This window comes from Salvelinus sp. IW2-2015, linkage group LG5 (genome assembly GCF_002910315.2).
Source record: "Salvelinus sp. IW2-2015 linkage group LG5, ASM291031v2, whole genome shotgun sequence".
Taxonomy (NCBI): domain Eukaryota; kingdom Metazoa; phylum Chordata; class Actinopteri; order Salmoniformes; family Salmonidae; genus Salvelinus; species Salvelinus sp. IW2-2015.
Window position 1 is genome coordinate 21,829,581 of NC_036844.1, and position 23,204 is coordinate 21,852,784.

General features: G+C 43.1%; 1 protein-coding gene across 4 annotated transcripts in view; it reads left to right on the forward strand.

Annotated features, from left to right (window-relative positions):
- The first annotated feature begins 4,292 nt into the window (after window positions 1-4,292).
- The window catches only part of LOC111964530 (nuclear pore complex protein Nup214), a 66,268-nt gene continuing 47,356 nt past the window's right edge, over window positions 4,293-23,204 (forward strand). For all 4 annotated transcript variants that reach the window (XM_070443607.1, XM_070443606.1, XM_070443604.1 and 1 more), the window contains exons 1-24: window positions 4,293-4,476; window positions 6,526-6,721; window positions 6,875-7,029; window positions 7,358-7,556; window positions 7,678-7,748; window positions 7,870-7,933; window positions 8,072-8,175; window positions 8,334-8,440; window positions 8,585-8,651; window positions 9,186-9,312; window positions 10,388-10,546; window positions 10,716-11,184; window positions 11,295-11,434; window positions 15,579-15,661; window positions 15,761-15,844; window positions 17,924-18,073; window positions 18,299-18,457; window positions 18,683-18,789; window positions 18,885-19,076; window positions 19,791-19,873; window positions 19,961-20,044; window positions 20,135-20,431; window positions 20,660-20,827; window positions 21,555-21,663. In XM_070443607.1, the coding sequence (XP_070299708.1) occupies window positions 4,435-4,476; window positions 6,526-6,721; window positions 6,875-7,029; window positions 7,358-7,556; window positions 7,678-7,748; window positions 7,870-7,933; window positions 8,072-8,175; window positions 8,334-8,440; window positions 8,585-8,651; window positions 9,186-9,312; window positions 10,388-10,546; window positions 10,716-11,184; window positions 11,295-11,434; window positions 15,579-15,661; window positions 15,761-15,844; window positions 17,924-18,073; window positions 18,299-18,457; window positions 18,683-18,789; window positions 18,885-19,076; window positions 19,791-19,873; window positions 19,961-20,044; window positions 20,135-20,431; window positions 20,660-20,827; window positions 21,555-21,663 (3,416 nt within the window). In that variant the 5' untranslated portion in view covers window positions 4,293-4,434. The remainder of the gene's footprint in view (window positions 4,477-6,525; window positions 6,722-6,874; window positions 7,030-7,357; window positions 7,557-7,677; window positions 7,749-7,869; window positions 7,934-8,071; window positions 8,176-8,333; window positions 8,441-8,584; window positions 8,652-9,185; window positions 9,313-10,387; window positions 10,547-10,715; window positions 11,185-11,294; window positions 11,435-15,578; window positions 15,662-15,760; window positions 15,845-17,923; window positions 18,074-18,298; window positions 18,458-18,682; window positions 18,790-18,884; window positions 19,077-19,790; window positions 19,874-19,960; window positions 20,045-20,134; window positions 20,432-20,659; window positions 20,828-21,554; window positions 21,664-23,204) is intronic.

A 23,204-nucleotide genomic window follows, 5' to 3' on the forward strand; every position in this document is an offset into this window, starting at 1 on the left:
AATTTTACATTTTGTTTTTAATATTGTATCATTTATACCAGCATCACTTTTGAAAGTTTACACAAATACTGGTATGTTGAAAGGTATTTTGTAGGCTATATTTAAATATACTTTTACTGAAATACAGAAATATGTTCATCTATGGATTTCCCATGATTGGGAATACAGACATGCATCTGTTGTGCACAGATTCGTTTAAAATTAAATTAAATGTTATTTGTCACATGTGCCGAATACTTGTGAAATGCTTACTTATAACCCTAAACCAACAATGCAGTTTTAAGAGAAATAAGAGTTAAGAAAATATTTACTAAATAAACGAAAGTAAAATATAAATAAAAAGTTACACAATAAAATAACATTAACGAGGCTATATACAGCTGGTACAGGTACTGAGTCAAAGTGCAGGGGTACAGGTTAGTTGGGTAATGTGGTAATATGTACATGTAGTAGGGGTAAAGTGACTATGCATAGATAATAAACAGTTAGTAGCATCAGTGTACAAAAAGGGGGGGGGGGGGGTGGTCAATGCAAATAGTCCGGGTAGCCCTTTGATTAACTGTTCAGCAGTCTTATGGCTTGGGGTAGAAGCTGTTAAGGAACCTTTTGGATCTAGACAGTACCGCTTGCCATGCAGTATCAGAGAAAATAATCTATGACTAGGGTGTCTGGAGTCTGATCATTTTCCACAGGCCACAAAAAAAGGTAGGAGAGTGGATCAGAAAAACAGTCAGTATCTGGTGGGATCCCCATTTGACTCATGCAGTGCGACACATAGAGTTGATCAGGCTGTTGATTGTGGCCTGTGAAATGTTGTCCAATCCTCTTCGAAGGCTGTGCGAAGTTGCTGGATATTGGCGGGAACTGGAACCCGCTGTCGTGCAATTCGATCCAGAGCATCCCAAACAGGCTCAATGGGTGACAAGTCTGGGGTGAGTATGCAGGCCATGGAAGAACTGGGACATTTTCAGATTCCTGGAATTGTGTACAGATTCTTGCAACATGGCGTTGTGCATTATCATGTTGAAACATGAGGTGATGGCGGCGGATGAATGACATGACAGTGGGCCTCAGGATCTCGTCATAGTATCTCTGTGCATTCAAATTGCCGTCAAAAAAATGCAATTGTGTTTGTTGTCCGTAGCTTAAGCCTGCCCAGACCATAACCCCACCACCACATGGGGCACTCTGTTCACAACGTGGGACATCAGAAAACCGCCGCCCACACGACGCCATGCTGGCAGCTCCCTGGTACAGTTGAAACCAGGATTCATCCATGAAGAGTACACGGCCACTCGCGTGCCAGTGGCCAGGGAAGGTGAGCATTTGCCCACTGAAGTCAGTTACGAGGACGCCAAACTGCAGTCAGGTCAAGACCCTTGTGAGCATGACAAGCACGCAGGTGAGCTTCCCTGAGATGGTTTCTGACAGTTTGTGCAGAAATTCTTCTGTTGTGCAAACCCACACTTTCATCAGCTGTCCGGGTGGCTGGTCTCAGACGCTCCCGCAGTTAAAGAAGCCGGATGTGGAAGTCCTGGGCCGGCGTGGTTACACGTGGTCTGCGGTTGTGAGGCCGGTTGGACATACTGCCAAATTATATAAAACGGCATTGGAGGCGGCTTATGGTATTCTCTGGCAACAGCTCTGGTGGACATTCCTGCAGTCAGCATGCCAATTGCACACTCCCTCAAAACTTGACACATCTGTGGCATTGTGTTGTGTGACAAAACTTTACATTTTAGAGACTGCACTGTTGGTTAGGGGCTCATAATTAAGAATTTCACTGTAAGGTCTACACCTGTTGTATTCGGCGCATGTGACTAATACAATTTGATTTGATTTGATTTGGCCTTTTATTGTCTCCAGCACAAGGTGAACCTGTATAATCAGGTGAACCTGTATAATCACCTTGTTCACCATGCAGTTTAATCAGCTTCTTGATATGCCACACCTGTCAGGTGGATGGATTATCTTGGCAAAGGAAAAATGCTCACTAACAGGGATGTAAACAAATTTGTGCACAACATTTGAGAGAAATAAGCTTTTTGTGCATACAGTATGGACATATCTGGGATATTTTATTTCAGCTCATGAAACATGGGACCAACACTTTACATGTTGCATTTATATTTTTGTTCAGTATAAATTGTCTCTTGTGCCCCCCCCCCTCTCCCCTTTTGCCCTGAGAACAGCCTTAATTTGTTGGGACATCGATTTACAAGGCGTCGAAAGCATTCCACAGGGATGCTGGCCCATGTTGACCAGCAGTGTTGCAATTCTTGACACAAGCTGGTGTGCCTGGCACCTACTACCATACCCCATTCAAAGGCACTTAAATATTTTGTCTTGCCCATTCACCCTCTGAATGGCACACATACACAACCAAGGTCTTTAAATAAGACAAGACAAAGGCTAAGTAATAATCACTTTTTCTAAGAATTGACAATTTGGAGAGATGAGAAGGCTGTACATAATTGGGGTGATATAAACATATATCAACATGATTTTACTAGCATACTGCCTCAAAAATATTTTATTTTGTCAGGCCAAGTGATTGACATGATGCATTTTTTGGTTCATGTCAAGACTGGCCTTGGGCTGGTTTATATGTGTAAAGGTGCAGCCATTTCCATTACCATTAGGTTAATCTAATTCGTTTAACAGATATGTTAGTCCATCATTGTTTAGATTGTGTTTTTGAAGCAGTTGACTTCTCGACTAATCAACTGCTAATAATCGGTATTTGGTACCTCCGTTGGGGCAAGGCAAGAGTGCATGAAAGTCTAGTATGAAATGGCATTTTATTTCACACTGGAAGCAAGCAGGGTAAGCAAAAGAAAAAGTGTTATGGTGTTTTGTCTTCCCAACTGATATTCATCAAAATAACAGTACATTAATTTATTATTTTGGAATTAATATAACATTCAAGACTAAATGCATATGTCTATAACACATGTCTATAACACAGTCCCCCTCCAAAGTTACACATATTTGGTTAGTAGAGACGTTACTGAGTATTTTCCACCCGACTTTAGATGATACGGGTAGAAAGGTTTTCTCTCTACAATCCAATATGTATTCTATGTACAATGTATTGCATACGGGGCAATGGAGGGGGTGGAGTGAAAACCATCAGCAGGCGGTGGGACACAGTCCCCCTCCAAAACTAAACATATTTTGTTAGTGTAGAGACCCTACAGAGTATTTCCCAACCCACTTTAGCTGAGGCAGGTAGAAAAGTTGTCTCTGCATCCCAATATTGTATTTCCCACAAAAAGCTAACCATATATTGTTTTATTGTTTTCATAAATTACTTATTGACTTTTCTTGTTGGCACCATAAAAGTGGTCATTGATTAAACAGCAATATCTTTTGAATGAGTTGTCCACATTGCAATGTTTTGAAATTGAGGCTTATATTTTTAAGGAATTCCTCATTACCATACGATAGTGACGTCATAATTTGTGCTGCTGGTAGAATACCCGTTCTTATAACAGCCAGGTGACTGACTGCTTCTCAGAAGGAAGGCTGGCGAGGGTGAGAGACGTGACTATTGTGGGTCCTCTGGGGAGCCTCAATAACATCATGAAGCTGACGAGGCAGAGAAGAGTCTCTCGATTCCCACCGGGGACCAGAATGAAATATTGTGAAAAATGTATGCACTCACTACTGTAAGTCACTTTGGATGAGAGCGTCTGCTAAATGACTTAAATGTAAATTGTAAGCCTGACCTCTGCTCTGTCTGTGGGGAAATGCTTTGCTCAATCAACCCATCTTAAAGTACACCAGCGCACACAAGAGAGAAGACATAAGGTTGCCATAGACACCATTGAAAACACAGTGAATTTTGAAATGATTTGGGGGTGAAGGGGGCCACTAGGTACTTACACATCCATAAATCACTTACAGTCCTCATCTTATTTAATGTAAGCCTACTGAAATGTATACATATACACAATGTCAGTCCGGAGTTCACGCCAGTCAAACTCAATCAAGCCCAGATAAAGTATTTGAAATGATTTCAGTCACAATGTACACAATGTTAACAATGTAATACTAGGTATGTTTAAGCAATGTAAAATACAAATAAAAGCTTGTTCATCACAAAAACAAAAACAAAAAAAAGTTATTATATTATGTGGCGTTCAAAGACATGTCGGAACTAGGAAACTCCAACATTGCTGACTTGCCTTTTCTTTGAAAGTGGGACCTGTAAAACTACAACCAAATAGCATATCGGAAATATCCGAGTTTCCTAGTTCCGACTAATACATGAACGCGGCATAATACATTCGTGAATAATGCTAGTGTCACTTCCGTATTGCATTTCGCAAAATTCGAGCGCGGTATGATTTCGTTTCATGTGGAAACGAAAAGTTAACCCGTGTAAATTTCTTAGAGTTCCAAAACAATTATACCTGCTGTTATTTCAACATGAGTGACGACCCGGACTCTCCTCCCGAAAGGGAAATGAAGGTAGGCATATTATTGTACGTAGTGTAGCTTGCTAGGTTCAGGTTGCGGCTGTAGCTTATTATTTGCGCAGCAAGTGGTTCGTTAGCTAGCTGGATAACGTTAGCTAAAGGCAACATAGACGGGTTAACTCGTTTTTGTTTGGGCCTGGGGATAACCTTCCAACTGAAGTACTGTATGGGCTATTCCTTACTGCCAAATTACTGCCTTACTGCCAAAATCCCCACAATGTTACTGGGTAACGTTAGAAGCTTGCCTGTACTTTAGTGAAAGATGACTAGCTAAGCCAGACTCCGCTAGGTAGCTAACATCAACATCACGAACATCAATATGTCTCCATAAAAGCAATGTAACTTTATGGATTAACAGTTGATAGCTAACGTTACCTAGCTAGCTGTGTACAATAGGGTGTCTAACACTGACCTTAAGCTGTAACTTAGTAAGTAACGATAGTTAGCTACTAACTACTGTACGTTTATTTGTTATATACAATTTTTAAATGAACAATAGCACACATACAAAAACAAAAATATACAGACAAGGGTGCATAAACCTAGCTACATAGACAGGTGTATTACATGTCTAAATACATTTTCAATTTGTCAGTTTTATGGTACGTACTTTTTTTGTTTTGGCATTTACTGACCATTAAAAAAATATCGTTTCAGTTCTATCTTAAACAATGTAAAGATGGGTTTGTTCTTCGCCCACTTCATCTTTATGGATAAATAATCTTGGCCTTCAAGGCAGAGTGGTAAGGAAAAAGCCATATCTCAGACTGGCCAATAAAAATAAAAGATTTAAGATGGGCAAAAGAACAGACACTGGACAGAGGAACTCTGCCTAGAAGACCAGCATTCCTTAGTTGCCTCTTTACTGTTGACGTTGAGACTGGTGTTTTGCGGGTACTATTTAATGAAGCTGCCAGTTGAGGACTTGTGAGGCGTCTGTTTCTCAAACTAGACACTCTAATGTACTTGTCCTCTTGCTCATTTGTGCACCAGGGCCTCCCACTCCTCATTCTATTCTGGTTAGAGCCAGTTTGCGCTGTTCTGTGAAGGGTATAGTATACAGCTTTTCAGGAGATGTTCAGTTTCTTGGCAATTTCTCGCATGGAATAGCCTTCAATTCTCAGAACAAGAATAGACTGACGAGTTTCAGAAGAAAGTCTTTGTTTCTGGCCATTTTGAGCCTATAATCGAACCCACAGATACTGATTCTCCAGGTACTCAACTAGTCTAAAGAAGGCCAGTTTTAATGCTTCTTTAATCAGCACAACAGTTTTCAGCTGTGCAAACATAATTGCAAAAGGGTTTTCTAGTGATCAATTAGCCTTTTAAAATTATAAACTTGGATTAGCTAACACAACGTGCCATTGGATCACAGGAGTGATGGTTGCTGATAATGGGCCTCTGTACGGCTATGTCGATATTACATAAAAAACAAGCCGTTTCCAGCTACAATAGTCATTTACAACATTAACAATGTCTACACTGTATTTCTGATCAATTTGATGTTATTTTAGTGGGCAAAAAATGTGTTTTTCTTTCAAAAACAAGGACATTTCTAAGTGACACCAAACTTTTGACTGGTAGTTTGTCACAACAGGTGTAGATATATGGGTCAGGACAGTGTTATGTCTGCTGATATGACATGGTTATAACTGTCATGTGTTATAATGGTGGGCGTCAAGTAAAACGTTACCTACTACTGATGACCTTTCCTTTAAATGTACCTCTTAAAACTGCTACTCTAGCAACAACCATTTATGAATGTTGTGCTCTGAATCTTGTTTTTGCTATTAATAGGAGCATTTTTCCCCAGAAGGCATTCATTCAGCTACTAGCTATCCCAACATTGGTGGTAGTAGTACTATAATAAAGCACCACTAACTACCGTTTTGACTTATTTACAAATCTAACTCATCCTATGAACAATATATGTTTATTAACATAGTCAGAATGTTCTTTACAGGTCTTAAACCAGTAGCCTACAGTACAAGACTTTTAGTGCTATCACGGTCATTAAGTATTTTATTATTATTTTATGCAGGATTTTCAGTTCCGGCAAATGAAGAAAACCCGGGTATTTGATTCACCTGATGACCTGCCAAAGGATAGATCAAGTCTACTTGCCATCTCAAACAAATTCGGACTGACATTTGTCGGACTAGACAAAAAGATCAAGGTGTACCGCACGCAGGACATCCTAGCTGCAGACAAAGTTGATGGGAACTCCAATGAAATAAGTAAGAATGTCCTTAATTTGGTCATTCCATCTTGTACAGTTTTTGCTAAGCGAAGACTGTTAATGGCTTGCCTTGGCCAATTTGACTTGATTTCTACCTTTTTCTCTACATCTTACTCCCTTCTCTCTCTTATCCCCTTTCTCTCTCCCTTAGTTGAGGGGATAGCAGCCTTGGCTGATGTTCCTGTGGAGTTGCCTGTGCACAACCTGGGCCTCAGTAGTGATGAGCTCACCCTGTCAGTCAGCGGCACGTCAGACGAGTCTGGCCTGTCATTGGACTTCTACGACGTCCGCACCTTCATCAACAAGGTGATTAACTAACTCTCATAACAACCCCCACCTGCTAATGGAGCAGATGGATCGGTTTATGTTCTAGTATCTGCTGCAATATGTGTGTTCTCTTCATTTTTCATTAGAATCTGTTATGGCCTGCTTTTTTGAGAGGCAATATGTCCATCTTTGGAGGACAGTGTTAGAAAACCACTTTTTTTCAGAGTGAAGTGATACGGTTTCGTCATGAGTCCAAGCTTTGATATCAACCACAAGCATACTAAGACTAGTCACCCCCACTTCTTCAGTTCCATATTTTCCCCACACACTTAATCCCCTCACTTCTATGGCTGTCCCCTTTCTCCAGGCCCGACTGCAGAAGTTGCCGTTTGTGACTCTGCGACCTGGAGTCGGCCTGGGCATAATTGTGCAGGACCTCAAATGGAACCCGGTGCAGGCGTCCGTTCTGGCCACCTGTCTGTCTGACGGCAGCATGATGGTGCTTGAGGTCACAGACAGCGTCACAGTGCAGGCCCAGCTCCCCGCCACCGAAGGAATCACCTGTGGTGAGTGTGACATTGTGTGTCATCACTTTAAAGATTACATGTTGAAATGATTTACATTTTCATGTTATTATCATTTCTACAGTTTTGCTCACTATTTCTGTCATCCTCTCTCTTCATACAGTATGCTGGAGTCCCAAAGGAAAGCAAGTGGCAGCAGGAAAAATGAATGCGACAGTCAGTCAGTACACTCCAGTAAGTCTGACTCAACAACTCCAGCATAGTACAGTAATTGTAGACACACTCATTATTCCTGTGCCGTGTGTATGATGTAGTATACGCCCTGGTGTGACTCTGACTCTGCTCTCCTGAACAGGGGCTTCAGGAGAAGAAAGTGATCCCTTGCCCAAGCTTCTACAGCTCCGACAACCCTGTCAAAGGTAAACTAGACACAGATCCCTCTGTTCTGAAGCAATAAACCTCTTAGCATTTTTAGACATTTTCAGTGCCTTTATTCTCCGGCCAAATAACCTGAATCTCACAGATATGTTTTCTTTGTGTTGTCCTTTCTCTGTCAGTACTTGATGTGCAGTGGCTGAGTACGTTTGTGTTTGCCGTGGTGTATGCAGCAGCCGATGGCTGTCCAGAAACACCCCCTGAACTGGTGGTGATCTCTCTCCCTGTGAGTAGTACCGCTGCTCTGTCGTACATCTGAATGATTAGATCATTTTGCATTGTTTAATTGTTATAATATTACAAGGTTCATTTCATGCAGTAACAGAAATGTTTTCCTTCCTGATAGATTGTGACATTTTCACAATTAACATGTTGATCTGACAGACAAAGACCGAGAAGAGGGAGGAGAGGTACCTGAACTTCAACGACCCCGTCTACGGCACCTGCACAGAGAGACAGTTGCACTACTTCCTCAGCCACATAGAGGACTGGTGAGACGCTGCCCACTCTGTATTCTGCCCTGCCTGTGTACAGAACACTGCAAAAGTACTCAGTTGGTATAAGCTCTGTTCTGTTTTGAGGAACAACCGTGAGGTTGGTTAATCACATATACTCGTTGTTTCTCCTTCTTTCAGGGATGTTGTTCTTGCCGCATCGGCAGCCTCCATTGAAGTCAGTGTCATTGCCAAGCAAGAAGATAAGGTAATATTTGGGGACCAGCTATTGGTTTGATTCTCACCTTGGGTCTTAGAAACTATAGCAGGTCAATGTGGATTTCTCAACTTCAGATGTCTTTGTGCACCACATATTCAGATCCATTAGGTACCTCCCACAAGCAAACATCACCTCAGCATCTTCTGATAAATTATTATAGAGTAGCAAAGCCTGGGCGGCATGTAGCCTAGCGGCTAAGAACGTTGGGCCAGTAACCTAAAAGTTGCTGGTTCGAATCCCCAAGCTGGCAAGGTGGAAAAATCTGCCTTTCTGCCCTTGAGCAAGGCCATTAACCCCAAACAACAATTACTCCCCGGGCGCAATGATTTGGTCGTCGATTAAAGCAGCCACCGCACCTATCTGATTAAGAGGGGTTGGGTTAAATGCGGAAGAAACATTTCGGTTGAATGCATTCCGTTGTGCTGACTAGGTATCGCCTTTCCCTTCCCAAAGGCCAACTAATGTTGATCAAGTGAGCAACTGAGTGTCTATGTTATGTAACCTCTGCCATGTGTTGTTCAGTCCAACTGGGAGCTGTGGCTGCTGGAGGACGCCAGTAGGGGAGAGCTGCCCGTTTCACAGAATAACGACGACACGCTGCCTTTGGGCCTGGCCATCGTCTACACCAGCCAGCAGGAGATCCACATCAGTGAGTGGTTGCTGCTCTCTCCTCTTCCAACTTTCCAAATTCTTCTATGACCCCATTCCAAACCGGTCACTTGATCCTTGACCTGCATTAGGATTGTAAATGTTTAAAGTAAGCTATTTGACAGACACTTCCGCCAACCTGCCATATTGTTACCAGTCCAGTTCTCCCAGATCTGAGAATGTAGACTGCACAGGAAGCTTCAAGCAAAATAAGATGGTGAACCATTTGGAATCAGCGGATATGTTGGTCAACCATGGCAGGATTAGTGAATGTTGCACTTCAATTAGAAGCATAGTTCAACTTTTTTGAATACACTGCAACGTTCATCTCCTCGGTAGAAGGTGGTAGGCAACGCTGGTTGGCGCAGTGTTTTTTTTGGGCAGCTGTGAGATGAAAAGTGATAAGCTACTGTCTCAGAATCTACTGTTTAAGGCAGTCAGACAGTCACATAGCACCGCTGATGTTGCTGTCTGGGCTACCCACTCAAAAGGACTCCACCAGCAAACCAAATCAGCAGTTTGTGCAGCATTTTGAAATGATTGTACTCTGATCAAACCCAAGTGAGACCTCAGCTGTATTGGAGAGAAAGAGCGAGGGAGAGATGGTGAGGCCCACGCTCATTAGAATGACTCAGACAAATGAAATTACAACAAACAGCATAGCCAGACAAGCATGTCTGAGAATGTTGATGAGGTTTACCTTGAGCTTTCCAAACTTTTGTGTTCCCTATGGAGAGCAGTCTCAGGCAAGCACACTCATTCTTTGTCTCATCACACTGGCCTTAGTGATGGTGCTCGGGGCTTTGTTTCTTATTAAGACCTTAAGGTCTCTTAATTCACACAGAAATATAGCCCTTCTTATGCTCTGTCCTTGTATTTATCTCAGCTTTTGTGTGTGTGTGGGCGTGCATCTGCCTCGAGAGCTTTAGTGTGTTTGTGCCTTTCAATGGTTGTGTGTTTGCTTTTGTGTTGAAGTCTGTGTGTTTATGCCTGTGTGTTTCTCTCTGACTACCCATAGTTGTACTGCGCTTCTCATTGGCCCTCTAACATATCTATCACCTCAACTGTCATTACAGCCGATGAGAAGACTCTTCCCCCGGTGCCCACTCTGCTGCTGCTGTCTACAGATGGAGTGTTGTGCCCCTTTTCACTGCTCAACCTTAACCCTGGGGCCAAGCAGCTGGTCGCTGCCCCCACCAACCTGGCTCTGGACGGAGAGAGACTGCCCCCTGCGGGTCTGGAGGAACTTTTTCATATTTACAAATATTTGTATTTATTTTCTGTCTCACTGGAGACATTTGTCTTATGATACTTGCTATACCTATACTACTAACATACTGTGGAGTACTTATAATAGTATAGTGATATGGCCCACTAAAAGCAGCGCTCTCCTCTGCTTTGCAGGTTCTGCAGCTCCCCCGCCCCCTTACTCAACCCCTCTCGCATCAACCCTGGGGTCATTCCCTCCTCTCCGCCCCCCCTCGTCCCCCACGCAGACTCCCCCTGCATCCCTGTTCATCACCACAGCCCCTGCCCCAGCTCCAGTCTCCTCATCCGGCTTCTCATTCTCTATGCCCCCTTCCTCCTCCACTGCTCCTCCCGCCTTGTCCCTTGGGGGCTACGCGGCCTTCAGCGCGGCCCCAGCCTCGGGCACCTCCACTGGCTTCTCCTTTGCCTCCAAGCCCCTGGCTGATACCCCCGCCGCAGCCTTCTCCTTTAGTGCCCCCAAGCCTCCAGTGGTGGAGACTACTCTAGACCCCTCCCCCACTCCGACGCCCACCCCCCAGCGCCTGGCCACCGCCTCCCCTATCACGGTGCTCCGAGGTACCCCCGAGCTAGCCACTCCCGCTGTGAAGATGAACCTCAATGACAGGTGAGAGGAGAGTTTGATATTACTTGCTGAATAACTTTTACTGTGTTCACATATCTCTTAGATGCGAGCTGGCTGACTTGGCTAGATATATTTATGTTTCTGGTCCTCAGGTTCCTGGCAGTGGAGACCCCTGCTCCAGCTGCAGTTCCAGCCTCTCTACCCTTCTCCTTCACCTCCAAACCTGCCTTCTTTGAGCCCACCAGCCAGCCCGCCCCGCTGCCCATTGCCACCAGGCCCGCAGCCATGCCAGGTAAGGAGAATGATGAGCTTTACAGCATTATTCATACATATTTATATGAATGGCTTTGATAAAATACTACCATTTTAATTTGTATACCAATATTAGCATATTTGTCAAATCAAATTTTGTCACATACACATGGTTAGCAGATGTTAATGCGAGTGTAGCGAAATGCTTGTGCTTCTAGTTCCGACCATGCAGTAATATCTAACAAGTAATCTAACCTAACAATTTCACAACAACTACCTTATACACACAAGTGTAAAGGGATGAATAAGAATATGTACATATAAATATATGGATAAGTGATGGCTGAACGGCATAGGCAAGATGCAGTAGATGATATAGAGTACAGTATATACATATACATATGAGATGAGTAATGTAGGGTATGTAAACATTATATAAAGTGGCATTGTTTAAAGTGGCTAGTGATACATTTATTACATCAATTTTTCCATTATTAAAGTGGCTAGAGTTGAGTCAGTATGTTGGCAGCAGCCACTCAATATTAGTGATGGCTGTTTAACAGTCTGATGGCCTTGAGATAGAAGCTGTTTTTCAGTCTCTCGGTCCCCGCTTTGATGCACCTGTACTGACCTCGCCTTCTGGATGATAGCGGGGTGAACAGGCAGTGGCTCGGGTGGTTGTTGTCCTTGATGATATTTTTGGCCTTTCTGTGACATCGGGTGGTGTAGGTGTCCTGGAGGGCAGGTAGTTTGCCCCTGGTGATGCGTTGTGCACACTTCACTACCCTCTGGAGAGCCTTACGGTTGTGGGCGGAGCAGTTGCCGTACCAGGCGGTGATACAGCCCGACAGGATGCTCTCGATTGTGCATCTGTAAAAGTTTGTGAGTGTTTTTGGTGACTAGCCAAATTTCTTCAGCCTCCTGAGGTTGAAGAGGTGCTGTTGCGCCTTCTTCACCAAGCTGTCTGTGTGGGTGGACCATTTCAGTTTGTCTGTGATGTGTACGCCGAGGAACTTAAAACTTTCCACCGTCTCCACTACTGTCCCATCGATATGGATAGGGGGCTGCTCCCTCTGCTGTTTCCTGAAGTCCACGATCATCTCCTTTGTTTTGTTGACATTGAGTGTGAGGTTAATGTCCTGACACCACACTCCCACAGGGCCCTCACCTCCTCCCTGTAGGCCGTCTCGTCTGTGTTGGTAAGCAGCTACCGCCTGTAGTGTCGTCTACAAACTTGATGATTGAGTTGGAGGTGTGCATGGCCATGCAGTCGTGGGTGAACAGAGATACAGGAGAGGCTGAGAACGCACCCTTGTGGGGCCCCAGTGTTGAGAATCAGCGGGGTGGAGATGTTGTTACCTACACTCACCAACCTGGGGGGGCCCGTCAGGAAGTCCAGGACCCAGTTGCACAGGGCGGGGTCGAGACTAGAGGTTGACCATTATGATTTTCAACGCTGATACCGATTAATCAGCTGATTTTTTTTTTTTTTTGTAATAACGACAATTACAACAATACTGAATGAACACTTATTTTAACTTAATATAATACATCAATAAAATCAATTTAGCCTCAAATAAATAAATAATGAAACATGTTCAATTTGGTTTAAATAATGCAAAAACAAAGTGTTGGAGAAGAAAGTAAAAGTGCAATATGTGCCATGTAAGAAAGCTAACGTTTAAGTTCCTTGCTCAGAACATGAGAACATATGAAAGCTGGTGGTTCCTTTTAACATGAGTCTTCAATATTCCCAGGTAAGAAGTTTTAGGTTGTAGTTATTATAGGAATTATAGGACTATTTCTCTCTATACCATTTGTATTTCATATACCTTTGACTATTGGATGTTCTTATAAGCACTTTAGTATTGCCAGTGTAACCGTATAGCTTCCATCCCTCTCCTCGCCGCTACCTGGGCTCGAACCAGGAACACATCGACAACAGCCACCCTCGAAGCAGCGTTACCCATGCAGAGCAAGGGGGAACAACTACTCCAAGTGACGTTTGAAACGCTATTAGCGCACACCCCGCTAACTAGCTAGCCATTTCACATCGGTTACACCAGCCTCATCTCGGGAGTTGATAGGCTTGAATTCATAAACAGCAGAGCTGCTGGCATAATGCACAAAAGTGCTGTTTGAATGAATCCTTACGAGCCTGCTGGTGCCCACCATCGCTCAGTCAGACTGCTCTTTCAAATCATAGACTTAGTTATAACATAATAACACACAGAAATACGAACCTTAGTTCATTAATATGGTCGAATCCGGAAACTATCATCTCGAAAACAAAACATTTATTCTTTCAGTGAAATACAGAACCGTTCCGTATTTTATCTAACAGGTGGCATCCATCAGTCTAAATATTCCTGTTACATTGCACAACCTTCAATGTTATGTCATAATTACGTAAAATTCTGGCAAATTAGTTCGCAATGAGCCAGGCGGCCCAAACTGTTGCATATACCCTGACTCTGCGTGCAATGAATGCAAGAGAAGTGACACAATTTCACCTGGTTAATATTGCCTGCTAACCTGGATTTCTTTTAGCTAAATATGCAGGTTTAAAAATATATACTTCTGTGTATTAATTTTAAGAAAGGCATTGATGTTTATGGTTAGGTACACGTTGGAGCAACGACAGTCCTTTTTCACGAATGCGCACTGCATCGATTATATGCAACGCAGGACACGCTAGATAAACTTGTAATATCATCAACCATGTGTAGTTATAACTAGTGATTATGATTGATTGATGGATTGTTTTTTATAAGATAAGTTTAATGCTAGCTAGCAACTTACCTTGGCTTCTTACTGCATTCGCGTAACAGGCAGGATCCTCGTGAGACAGGTGGTTAGAGCGTTGGACTAGTTAAATCTGTCGTTCTGCCCCTGAACAAGGCGGTTAACCCACCGTTCCTAGGCTGTCATTGAAAATAAGAATGTGTTCTTCATGTGTCACTTCTCTTGTGTTCATTGCACGCAGAGTCAGGGTATATGCAACAGTTTGGGCCGCCTGGCTCGTTGCGAACTAATTTGCCAGAATTTTACGTAATTATGACATAACATTGAAGGTTGTGCAATGTAACAGGAATATTTAGACTTAGGGATGCCACCCGTTAGATAAAATACGGAACGTTTCCGTATTTCACCGAAATAATTGTTTTCGAGATGATAGTTTCCGGATTCGACCATATTAATGACCTAAGGCTCGTATTTCTGTGTGTTATTATGTTATAACTAAGTCTATGATTTGATAGAGCTGTCTGACTGAGCGGTGGTAGGCAGCAGCAGGCTCGTAAGCATTCATTCAAACAGCACTTTCGTGCATTTTGCCAGCAGCTCTTCGTTGTGCGTCAAGCATTGCGCTGTTTATGACTTCAAGCCTATCAACTCCCGAGATGAGGCTGGTGTAACCGATGTGAAATGGCTAGGTAGTTAGCGGGTGCGCGCTAATAGCGTTTCAAACGTCACTCGCTCTGAGACTTGGAGTGGTTGTTCCCCTTGCTCTGCATGGGTAACGCTGCTTCGAGGGTGGCTGTTGTCGTTGTGTTCCTGGTTCGAGCCCAGGGAGGAGCGAGGAAGCTATACTGTTACACTGGCAATACTAAAGTGTCTATAAGAACATCCAATAGGCAAAGGTATATGAAATACAAATGGTATAGAGAGAAATAGTCCTATAATTCCTATAACAACTACAATCTAAAACTTCTTACCTGGGAAATATTGAAGACTCCTGTTAAAAGGAACCACCAGCTTTCATATGTTCTCATGTTCTGAGCAAGGAACTTAAACGTTAACTTTCTTACATGGCACATATTGCACTTTTACTTTCTTCTTCAACACTTTGTTTTTGCAATATTTAAACCAAATTGAACATGTTTCATTATTTATTGTGAGGCTAAATTGATTTTATTGATGTATTATATTAAGTTAAAATAAGTGTTCATTCAGTATTGTTGTAATTGTCATTATTACAAATACATTTTATTTGAATCTGTATCGGCTTTTTTTGGTCCTCCAATAATCGGTATCGGCGTTGAAAAATCATAATCGGTCGACCTCTACTCGATACTGACGCTTAGCTTGTATGATTGCCTTGCGGAGGGAATAGCTACACTGTTTGTATTCAGTCATGTTGTAGTTTGGTTTGTGATCCTTTATCCTTTCTGTCTCATCCCCAGTTCGCACAGTCCAAACCAGTACACCCCCCATGGTTGCACAGAAACCTGCCCCAGCCACCCAGACAAGTGCACCCACTCCACAGGTATTAAAACATCAGCCTTCTCAGGTATTAGGCCAATCCATTTCTTGTAGTACTGGTCATAATAGTAGAGACAAAATCTGTCTGTGTTCCCTCCTGTAGGCAGCGCTGAGTGTGAAGACCCTGGAGAGACAGCTGCAGCAGAGGAAGGACTCGGACCCAGTCATGGCTGGAATACTGGAGGAGGTAACAGATTCATCTAATGGTCTTCCTCTTAAAGCTGTAATCTGCACAGGTGAAACAGCACCACTGTTCGTCCCAGCGCCTTTGTTATTGCTTTGTTTGGTTGATGAAACAGAGGCGAGGAGTGTCCGGCATTGTGATTTAAAAATGTTTATATACAGTACCAGTCAAAAGTTTGGACACACCTACTCATTCAAGGGTTTTTCTTTATTTTTAGTATTTTCTACATTGTAGAATAATAGTGAAGACATCAAAACTATGAAATAAAACCCCAAAAAACAAATCAAAATATATTTTAGTTTCTTCAAAGTAGCCACCCTTTGCGTTGATGACAGCTTTGCACACTCTTGGCATTCTCTCAACCAGCTTCATGAGGAATGTATTTCCAACAGTCTTGAAGGAGTTCCCACATATGTTGAGCACTTGTCGGCTGCTTTTCCTTCACTCTGCGGTCCAACTCATCCCAAACCATCTCAGTTGGGTTGAGGTCGGGTAAATGTCCCACTAAGTGCAAACCAGATGGGATGGCGTATTGCTGCAGAATGCTGTGGTAGCCTTGCTGGTTAAGTGTGCCTTGAATTATAAGAAATCACTGACAGTGTCACTAGCAAAGCACCATCACACCACCACCTCCATGCTTCACGGGGGGAACCATACATGCGGAGATCATCCGTTCACCTACTCTGCGTCTCATAAAGACACGGCGGTTGGAACCAAAAATCTCAAATTTGGCCTCATCAGACCAAAGGGCAGATTTCCACTTGTCTAATGTCCATTGCTCGTGTTTCTTGGCCCAAGCAATTCTCTTCTTATTATTGGTGTCCTTTAGTAGTGGTTACTTTGCAGCAATTCGATCATGAAGGCCTGATTCACACAGTCTCCTCTGAACAGTTGATGTTGAGATGTGCCTGTTACTTCAACTCTGAAGCATTTGTTTGGGCTGCAATCTGAGGCTGGTAACTCTCTCTAATGAACTTATCCTCTGCAGCAGAGGTAACTCTGGGTCTTCCTTTCCTGTGGCGGTCCTCATGAGAGACAGTTTAATCATAGCGCTTGATGGTTTTTGCAACTGCTCTTGAAGAAACTTTGAAAGTTCTTGAAGTTTTCCACATTGACTGACCTTCATTTAATGATGGACTGTCATTTCTCTTTGCTTATTTGATCTGTTCTTGCAATAATATGGACTTGGTCTTTTACCAAACAGGGCTATCTTCTGTATACTACCCCTACCTTGTCACAACACAACTGATTGGCTCAAACGCATTAAGAACATATTAACTTTTAACAAGGCACACCTGTTAATTAAAATGCATTCCAGGTGACTACCTCATGAAGCTGGTTGAGAGAATGCCAAGAGTGTGCAAAGCTGTCACCAAGGCAAAGGGTGGCTACTTTGAAGAATCTCAAATATAAAATATATTTTGATTTGTTTTAACGCTTTTTTGGTTACTACATGATTCCATATGTGTTATTTAATAGTGTTGAAGTCTAAACTATTATTCTACAATGTCGAAAATGTAAAAAATGGTACTGTATAGAAGAAAGTATGTGGACACCCCTTCAAATTAGTGGATTTGGCTATTTCAGCCACACCTGTTGCTGACAGGTGTATAAAATCTCCATAGACAAACACTGGCAGTAGAATGGCCTTACTGAAAAGCTCAGTGACTTACATAGTTTTGATATCTTCACTATTATTCTACAATGTAGAAAATAGTAAAAAATTATAAAAACCCTTGAATGAGTAGGTTTGTCCAAACTTGACTGGTACTGTATATTCTGGTGTTCTGTTGCGCGTGCAATGATGGCCGTTGTTTAAAGTAACTTCTTTGTTGTTATAATATTCCAAACGGGCGTAGCTGTTTCAACCAGTAAGGATTCCAGATTTAAACTGCTAATATTTCATTACTTTTTAATTGTATTACTTAATGCTGTTTGTTGTCATAACCTCACATAATCACTGTAGTTAACCCACAAAGGAATCGAACACACCACTTGGCTATTTCCAGCACCATGCTCCAATCATTTTACAGTAAGAATTTTGTCCTCAAAGTAGTTTCATGCTGATTGTGTTCCTCTCAGATCGGCCATTTCCAGAAGGAGCTGGCTGACCTGAAGGCGCGCAGCCACAAGGCAGACTTTAGAGTGGGCACCATAGAGGAGATGAAGGAGCTGAGGAAAGAGTCTAAGAACCTCCACGTCTTCACCCTGGAGATAAAAGAAACCACTGAGGTACGAACTGAATTTGATTAGATTGTATTATTAGAATGAGAGGTAAAGCCAGTCTGAGTCAGGACATGAAGCTTGGTGAAGTTGCCATTCTTAATGTATCTAGTTGTGTCCAATTCAAAATAACACACAACAAACTGTTACCACACACACTACAACCTCCTAAAGACCTAGACCCTTTCTATCCCTCATAGGCTCTGACCATGTGTGTGTTCTTGTTCTCCCCAGTCTCTCCATGGGGACATCAGCACTCTGAAAACCACCATGCTGGAGGGCTTTGCCGGTGCAGAGGACGCCAAGGCCATGAGTGAGCTCAACAGAGACAGGGGCTACCTGCAGCTGCTGTACAAGAAACCACTGGACCCACGCAGTGAAGACCAACTCAAGGTAAGCCTGGGGGGGAGGAGGGTGATGGCTCTATACATTATGGGAGGAAGAGATGGATGGTTGGGTGTGTGAAGGGAACTTCCATGATTCATCAGGGTGGATGTTTTAGAAATGGCAAAGGCAGAACACTATTGAAAAAGATGACCCATGTTAAACTGTTTTTCGTACAGCGGACTTTGTTTTGTTGGGTGATAATTTCCTCTGGTGGTTTTTCCCCATAAACAGGAGATCCGCAGGCTGTACCAGTATGTGAAGTTTGCTGTGGAGGATGTGAACGATGTGTTGGACCTGGAGTGGGAGAAACATCTGGAGAAGAAGAAGAAGAAACAGAAGTGAGTGAGAAAAAGAAAATAGATCACTTTACTGTTTTGACATGTTAAATGTTTCCTTTCTAACCAATTCCCTCTGTGACTCCTGTCTCTCCCAGACACATGATTGTCCCAGAAAGGGAGGCTCTGTTCACGGCCCTGGCCAACAACCTGGACATCATCAACCAGCAGAAGCAGAGACTGGACACACTGGTCAAAGACCTCCATGCCCTGCAGCTCTACAACAAGACTGCAGCCTGGAGTACTCCTGGCCCCACCCAGCCCACTGCAGCCACCCCCACAGAACAGGGGTATGTACAAGGGTGTATACCTGAAATACAATGGCCAGATATGTAGCAGCACGAGGATGTTTTTGGTCTGTTTATTTTTTTTATATGTCAAATGTTCGCTGGGGCATGTGTGTGTTACAAATAGCAGCACCCACCCGTAGCACGCGCTCCAGCAGGTATATTTCACTGGTCATCCCCAAAGCCAACACCTACTTTGGCTGCCTTTCCTTCCAGTTTTCTGCTGCCAATGACTGGAACAAATTGCAAAAATCACTGAAGTTGGAGACATATCTCCCTCACTAACTTTAAGTGTTAGCTGTCAGAGCAGCTTACAGATAGATCACTGCAGCTGTACACAGCCCATCTGTAAATAGCCCATCCAACTACCTACCTCATAGCCATATTTGTTTTTGTTTTTCTGCTCTTTTGCACACCAGTATTTCTACTTGCACATCCTCATCTGCACATATATCACTCCAGTGTAAATTGATCAATTGTAATTACTTCGCCACTATTGGCCTATTTATTGCCTTACCTCTTTACTTCAATTGCACACACTGTATACAGATGTTTCTATTGTGTTATTGACTGTACGTTTGTTTATCCCATGTGTAACTCTGTTGTTTTTGTCGCACTGCTTTGCTTTATCTTGGCCAGGTCGCAGTTGTAAATTAGAACTTGTTCTCAACTGCCCTACCTGGTTAAATAAATAAAAAATACTTTTGTGTTTAATAGTTTGGACAACGAGCTGGAGAGTTTGAGAGATGCACTCCTGAAAGCCAGTCTAGAGACCATTCCTAAGACCTTAAAGTCTTCAGGTAAAATACTTTCCAACCTGTGTCTCATTGTGTTAGCTATTGTTCTTGAGTGATGTAAATGTATTATAATTCTTTCCACTTCTTCAGCCAAGATGTCTCCAGTGAAGCAGTCTCAATTGCGTAACTTCCTCTCCAAGAGGCAGACACCACCAGTCCGCTCCACTGCTCCAGGTACTCCCAACACACATAACATAGTGAGCAGTGTAGTGTAAGTAATGTGTGGAATGTACTTCTCCTGAATGGTTCCATCTTTTACCCCAGCCAACCTGTTCCGCTCGGCCTTCCTCTCTCCCAATTACTACGAGGATCTGGACGATGTGAGCTCCACCTCCTCCCTGTCTCAGGCCCTGGACCCTGACTACTCCCACTGTTTTGAGGAGGAACCGGAGCCCGAGCCTGCCCCCCTCCCCGTGCTGCCCACCTCTATGCCCCGCCACCCCACGGTGGTACGCACCCCTTCCATAGCCCCAGGGTTTGGTGCCATCCAGTCCACTCCTTTCAGCAAGGTGCACCAGGGCCTGGGCATGGGCCTGGGACTCAGCCCCATCCTAAGCACAGGTAGGAAACTCCATTTACTTTTTAGTTGACCTTTATTTAACCAGGTTGGTCAGAGAACAAGAGGTTCTAAAACTTTGCTGTTGTACTATGTAGTTTGTATTGCATGTTTTATCTTCTAGTAACAACCATCAGGACAGAGAGGGGACAGCCAACCATATGGTTTTCAGAGAGCTGGTCTGTTGTAAAATAAGTTATCAAATGTACTAACATCTTTAGCGGTTTTTCTAGTTCCAACCAATAAGATCAGCATGGGAGGTGCGGACAGCACGGCACTAGCCACTAAGACGGTGAAACACGGAGCCCCTCCCACTGAGAAGGCCACACCCGTCCCCCTCCCTGCCCAACAGGCTGCTGCTAAAGCCGCTTTCCTCAGGCAAATGGCTAATCAGAAAACAGGTGGGCGGGGCTTGACCTTTGTAGAGTTTGCAAATAATGGAAAGTGTATTGCCTTTGTGACTGTTTTTCTGTCACTGTAACTCCCATACAACGTTGCATTTACCTAGTAAAAAATCTATCAATGTTTCATTTTCTGCTCCGCACAGGACATGGGACCTGTTTCTGTATTTTTTGACCATATTAGGCTCTTTTAACCTCAGTAGTATAACTTGCTAGTTTGTCAATTTTTCAATCTGGGAAGAAGCTTTCATTGGTAGTCTCGCTACACTGAAAACAGTTTGACAATCCGATGTATTGACCAGCAGAGCTTTAGTGACCGGTAAAGGTTTTCTGCTCAACAATTGTCTTCATGCCATATTCATACTCCGACACCATGGGGAGACAAAGACCAGGATCGCTGGTGAACTGACAACCCCATGGTTTTACTATGCAGAATTATGGTTGATAAAACTTTAGTCAACAAATGTAATTATTTAAACATGACTTTTAATCAATTAGGCCTATTCATGATAGTATACGTCTGTTTGTCAGTAACCCAACATAACGTGACATTGAGTACTGTTAGATTCACACAATTATGCTATTATTGTGGATAGTCAGATTAATATAATAGTTTGATTAAAATGTTTACATGCTTTGCAAGAATAGCAACATGCTTTTGCACGTATTTGATCACTTTTGTATAATGATGAGGATCATTTGATTTTTCTCCTTTGTGGACAACCAGTGGTCAGTTCCTCTCTGGCAGAGTCTACCCTGAAGACCGTTCCCCAGGTGGTAAACGTTCAGGAGCTCAAGGACAAAGGACCGCCACTGCCTGTATCCACTGTGATCAAGTAAGTCTTCATCTTTATTACCATCCCTCTTCATCAGGGCTTTACCTGGGGCCTACTTTCAACAATGCTAGGCACCTTTTATAATTGCTGTTCCCAAAACATAAAATATATGCACATAGATAAGACATTATATAAAAAAAATATATATGTAGATAAGAAATGTGACAAAGTAAATACATTTCTCGTGATTAGGAACACGGCTGAATGATTCCTATCTCATAACACTACAATATTACAATAATTGGATGATTCCAATCTGACTCACCATTACTGTACACAGAACCTACAGTCCACATAAATACTGTACACAGCAGCTTTCTTGTGTGTGTTTCTGTTTGTCTAAGTTAAAGTCCTGTGTACTGCAGTGTTGGGTCTGCTGACAGTGCTGTGTCCCTCACGGAGTCCCTTAGGGTCTGCCACAGTGAATCTGTTTCTCTTTTTTTAAACAACTCAAGTCACGGAAATACAACGTCTTTCTTAGTCTAATACGCATAACGTGTATTTTTTTGAGTTTGAGCGATGCAGGGTCTTCCGATTGGCCAGGCTTTAAAATGAGGTCACGCTAGAGGAAGAGAGGGGTAGAGAGAGGGGTAGAGGGAGAGAATCGCTATTTTAGCTTGGTGAGGCATGTTTACAATGACTCGCTGAGGCAGAAAGATACAGCCACACACAAATAGGGGCAATGAAAGAACGTGGTGAGCGAGTGTGCCATACACAGTACACAAAACATACTGTGAACTATTTTCACTGGTCCAGCACATAGACGGTCACAACACTAGACTGGCGCTGCATGGAAGGGCTGTGTATGTGGGGGATGGGCATACACGAGGGCAATGGACCATGATATAAAGTATGTGTGTAAGAGCGAGAGTGTGTGTGCGTGTTGTGAGTTTACGTCCTTGGGGGGGCGAAGGCCCACGTCAGTACTAGCCTATGCCGTTTGTCTATGCGTGTGGCTGCATACGCCCATATACAATATGTGTGGTTTGGGATCTTTTGTGCGAGTCCCATCACAGCTGGCATATCCCAGGCCTCTATTCCATATGCTGGGGGCCACAACAGCACAAAGCACAGCACTGCCATTTTCTCTCTCTCTCTCTCTCTCTCTGCCTGTCAGGTCTGACATTTAAAACCTCGCCCCCCCGTCTCCCTTATCAGGTCAAGATGACCAGCAATAAACTGATAAATTAATCTGAGAGCACAAACACACACAGAATTGAGCAATCATAAAACACAAGGGTGAAACGCTTGCCTGACACCCAGGTTGTAACGCTAATGGGGTATATGTGAAGGGCATTGGTGTATAGACTAGACTAAAGCATGATATTGAACCCTTAAGATCAACACACACAAAAAGACATCAAGTATTTTTATGTGAATATGTCTAGAGACTGAAAGCATTAAAGAGATTCTCCGGTACTTTTGTATACTTTTTAGCCAGTAGTTCTGAAAGTAGCGCTCACAAACCGTAAATTGCATACTATGTCACAAATTTGCACCACTTCATTGCTCTCTCTCACTCTGCTGTGTGTGCATCTTGC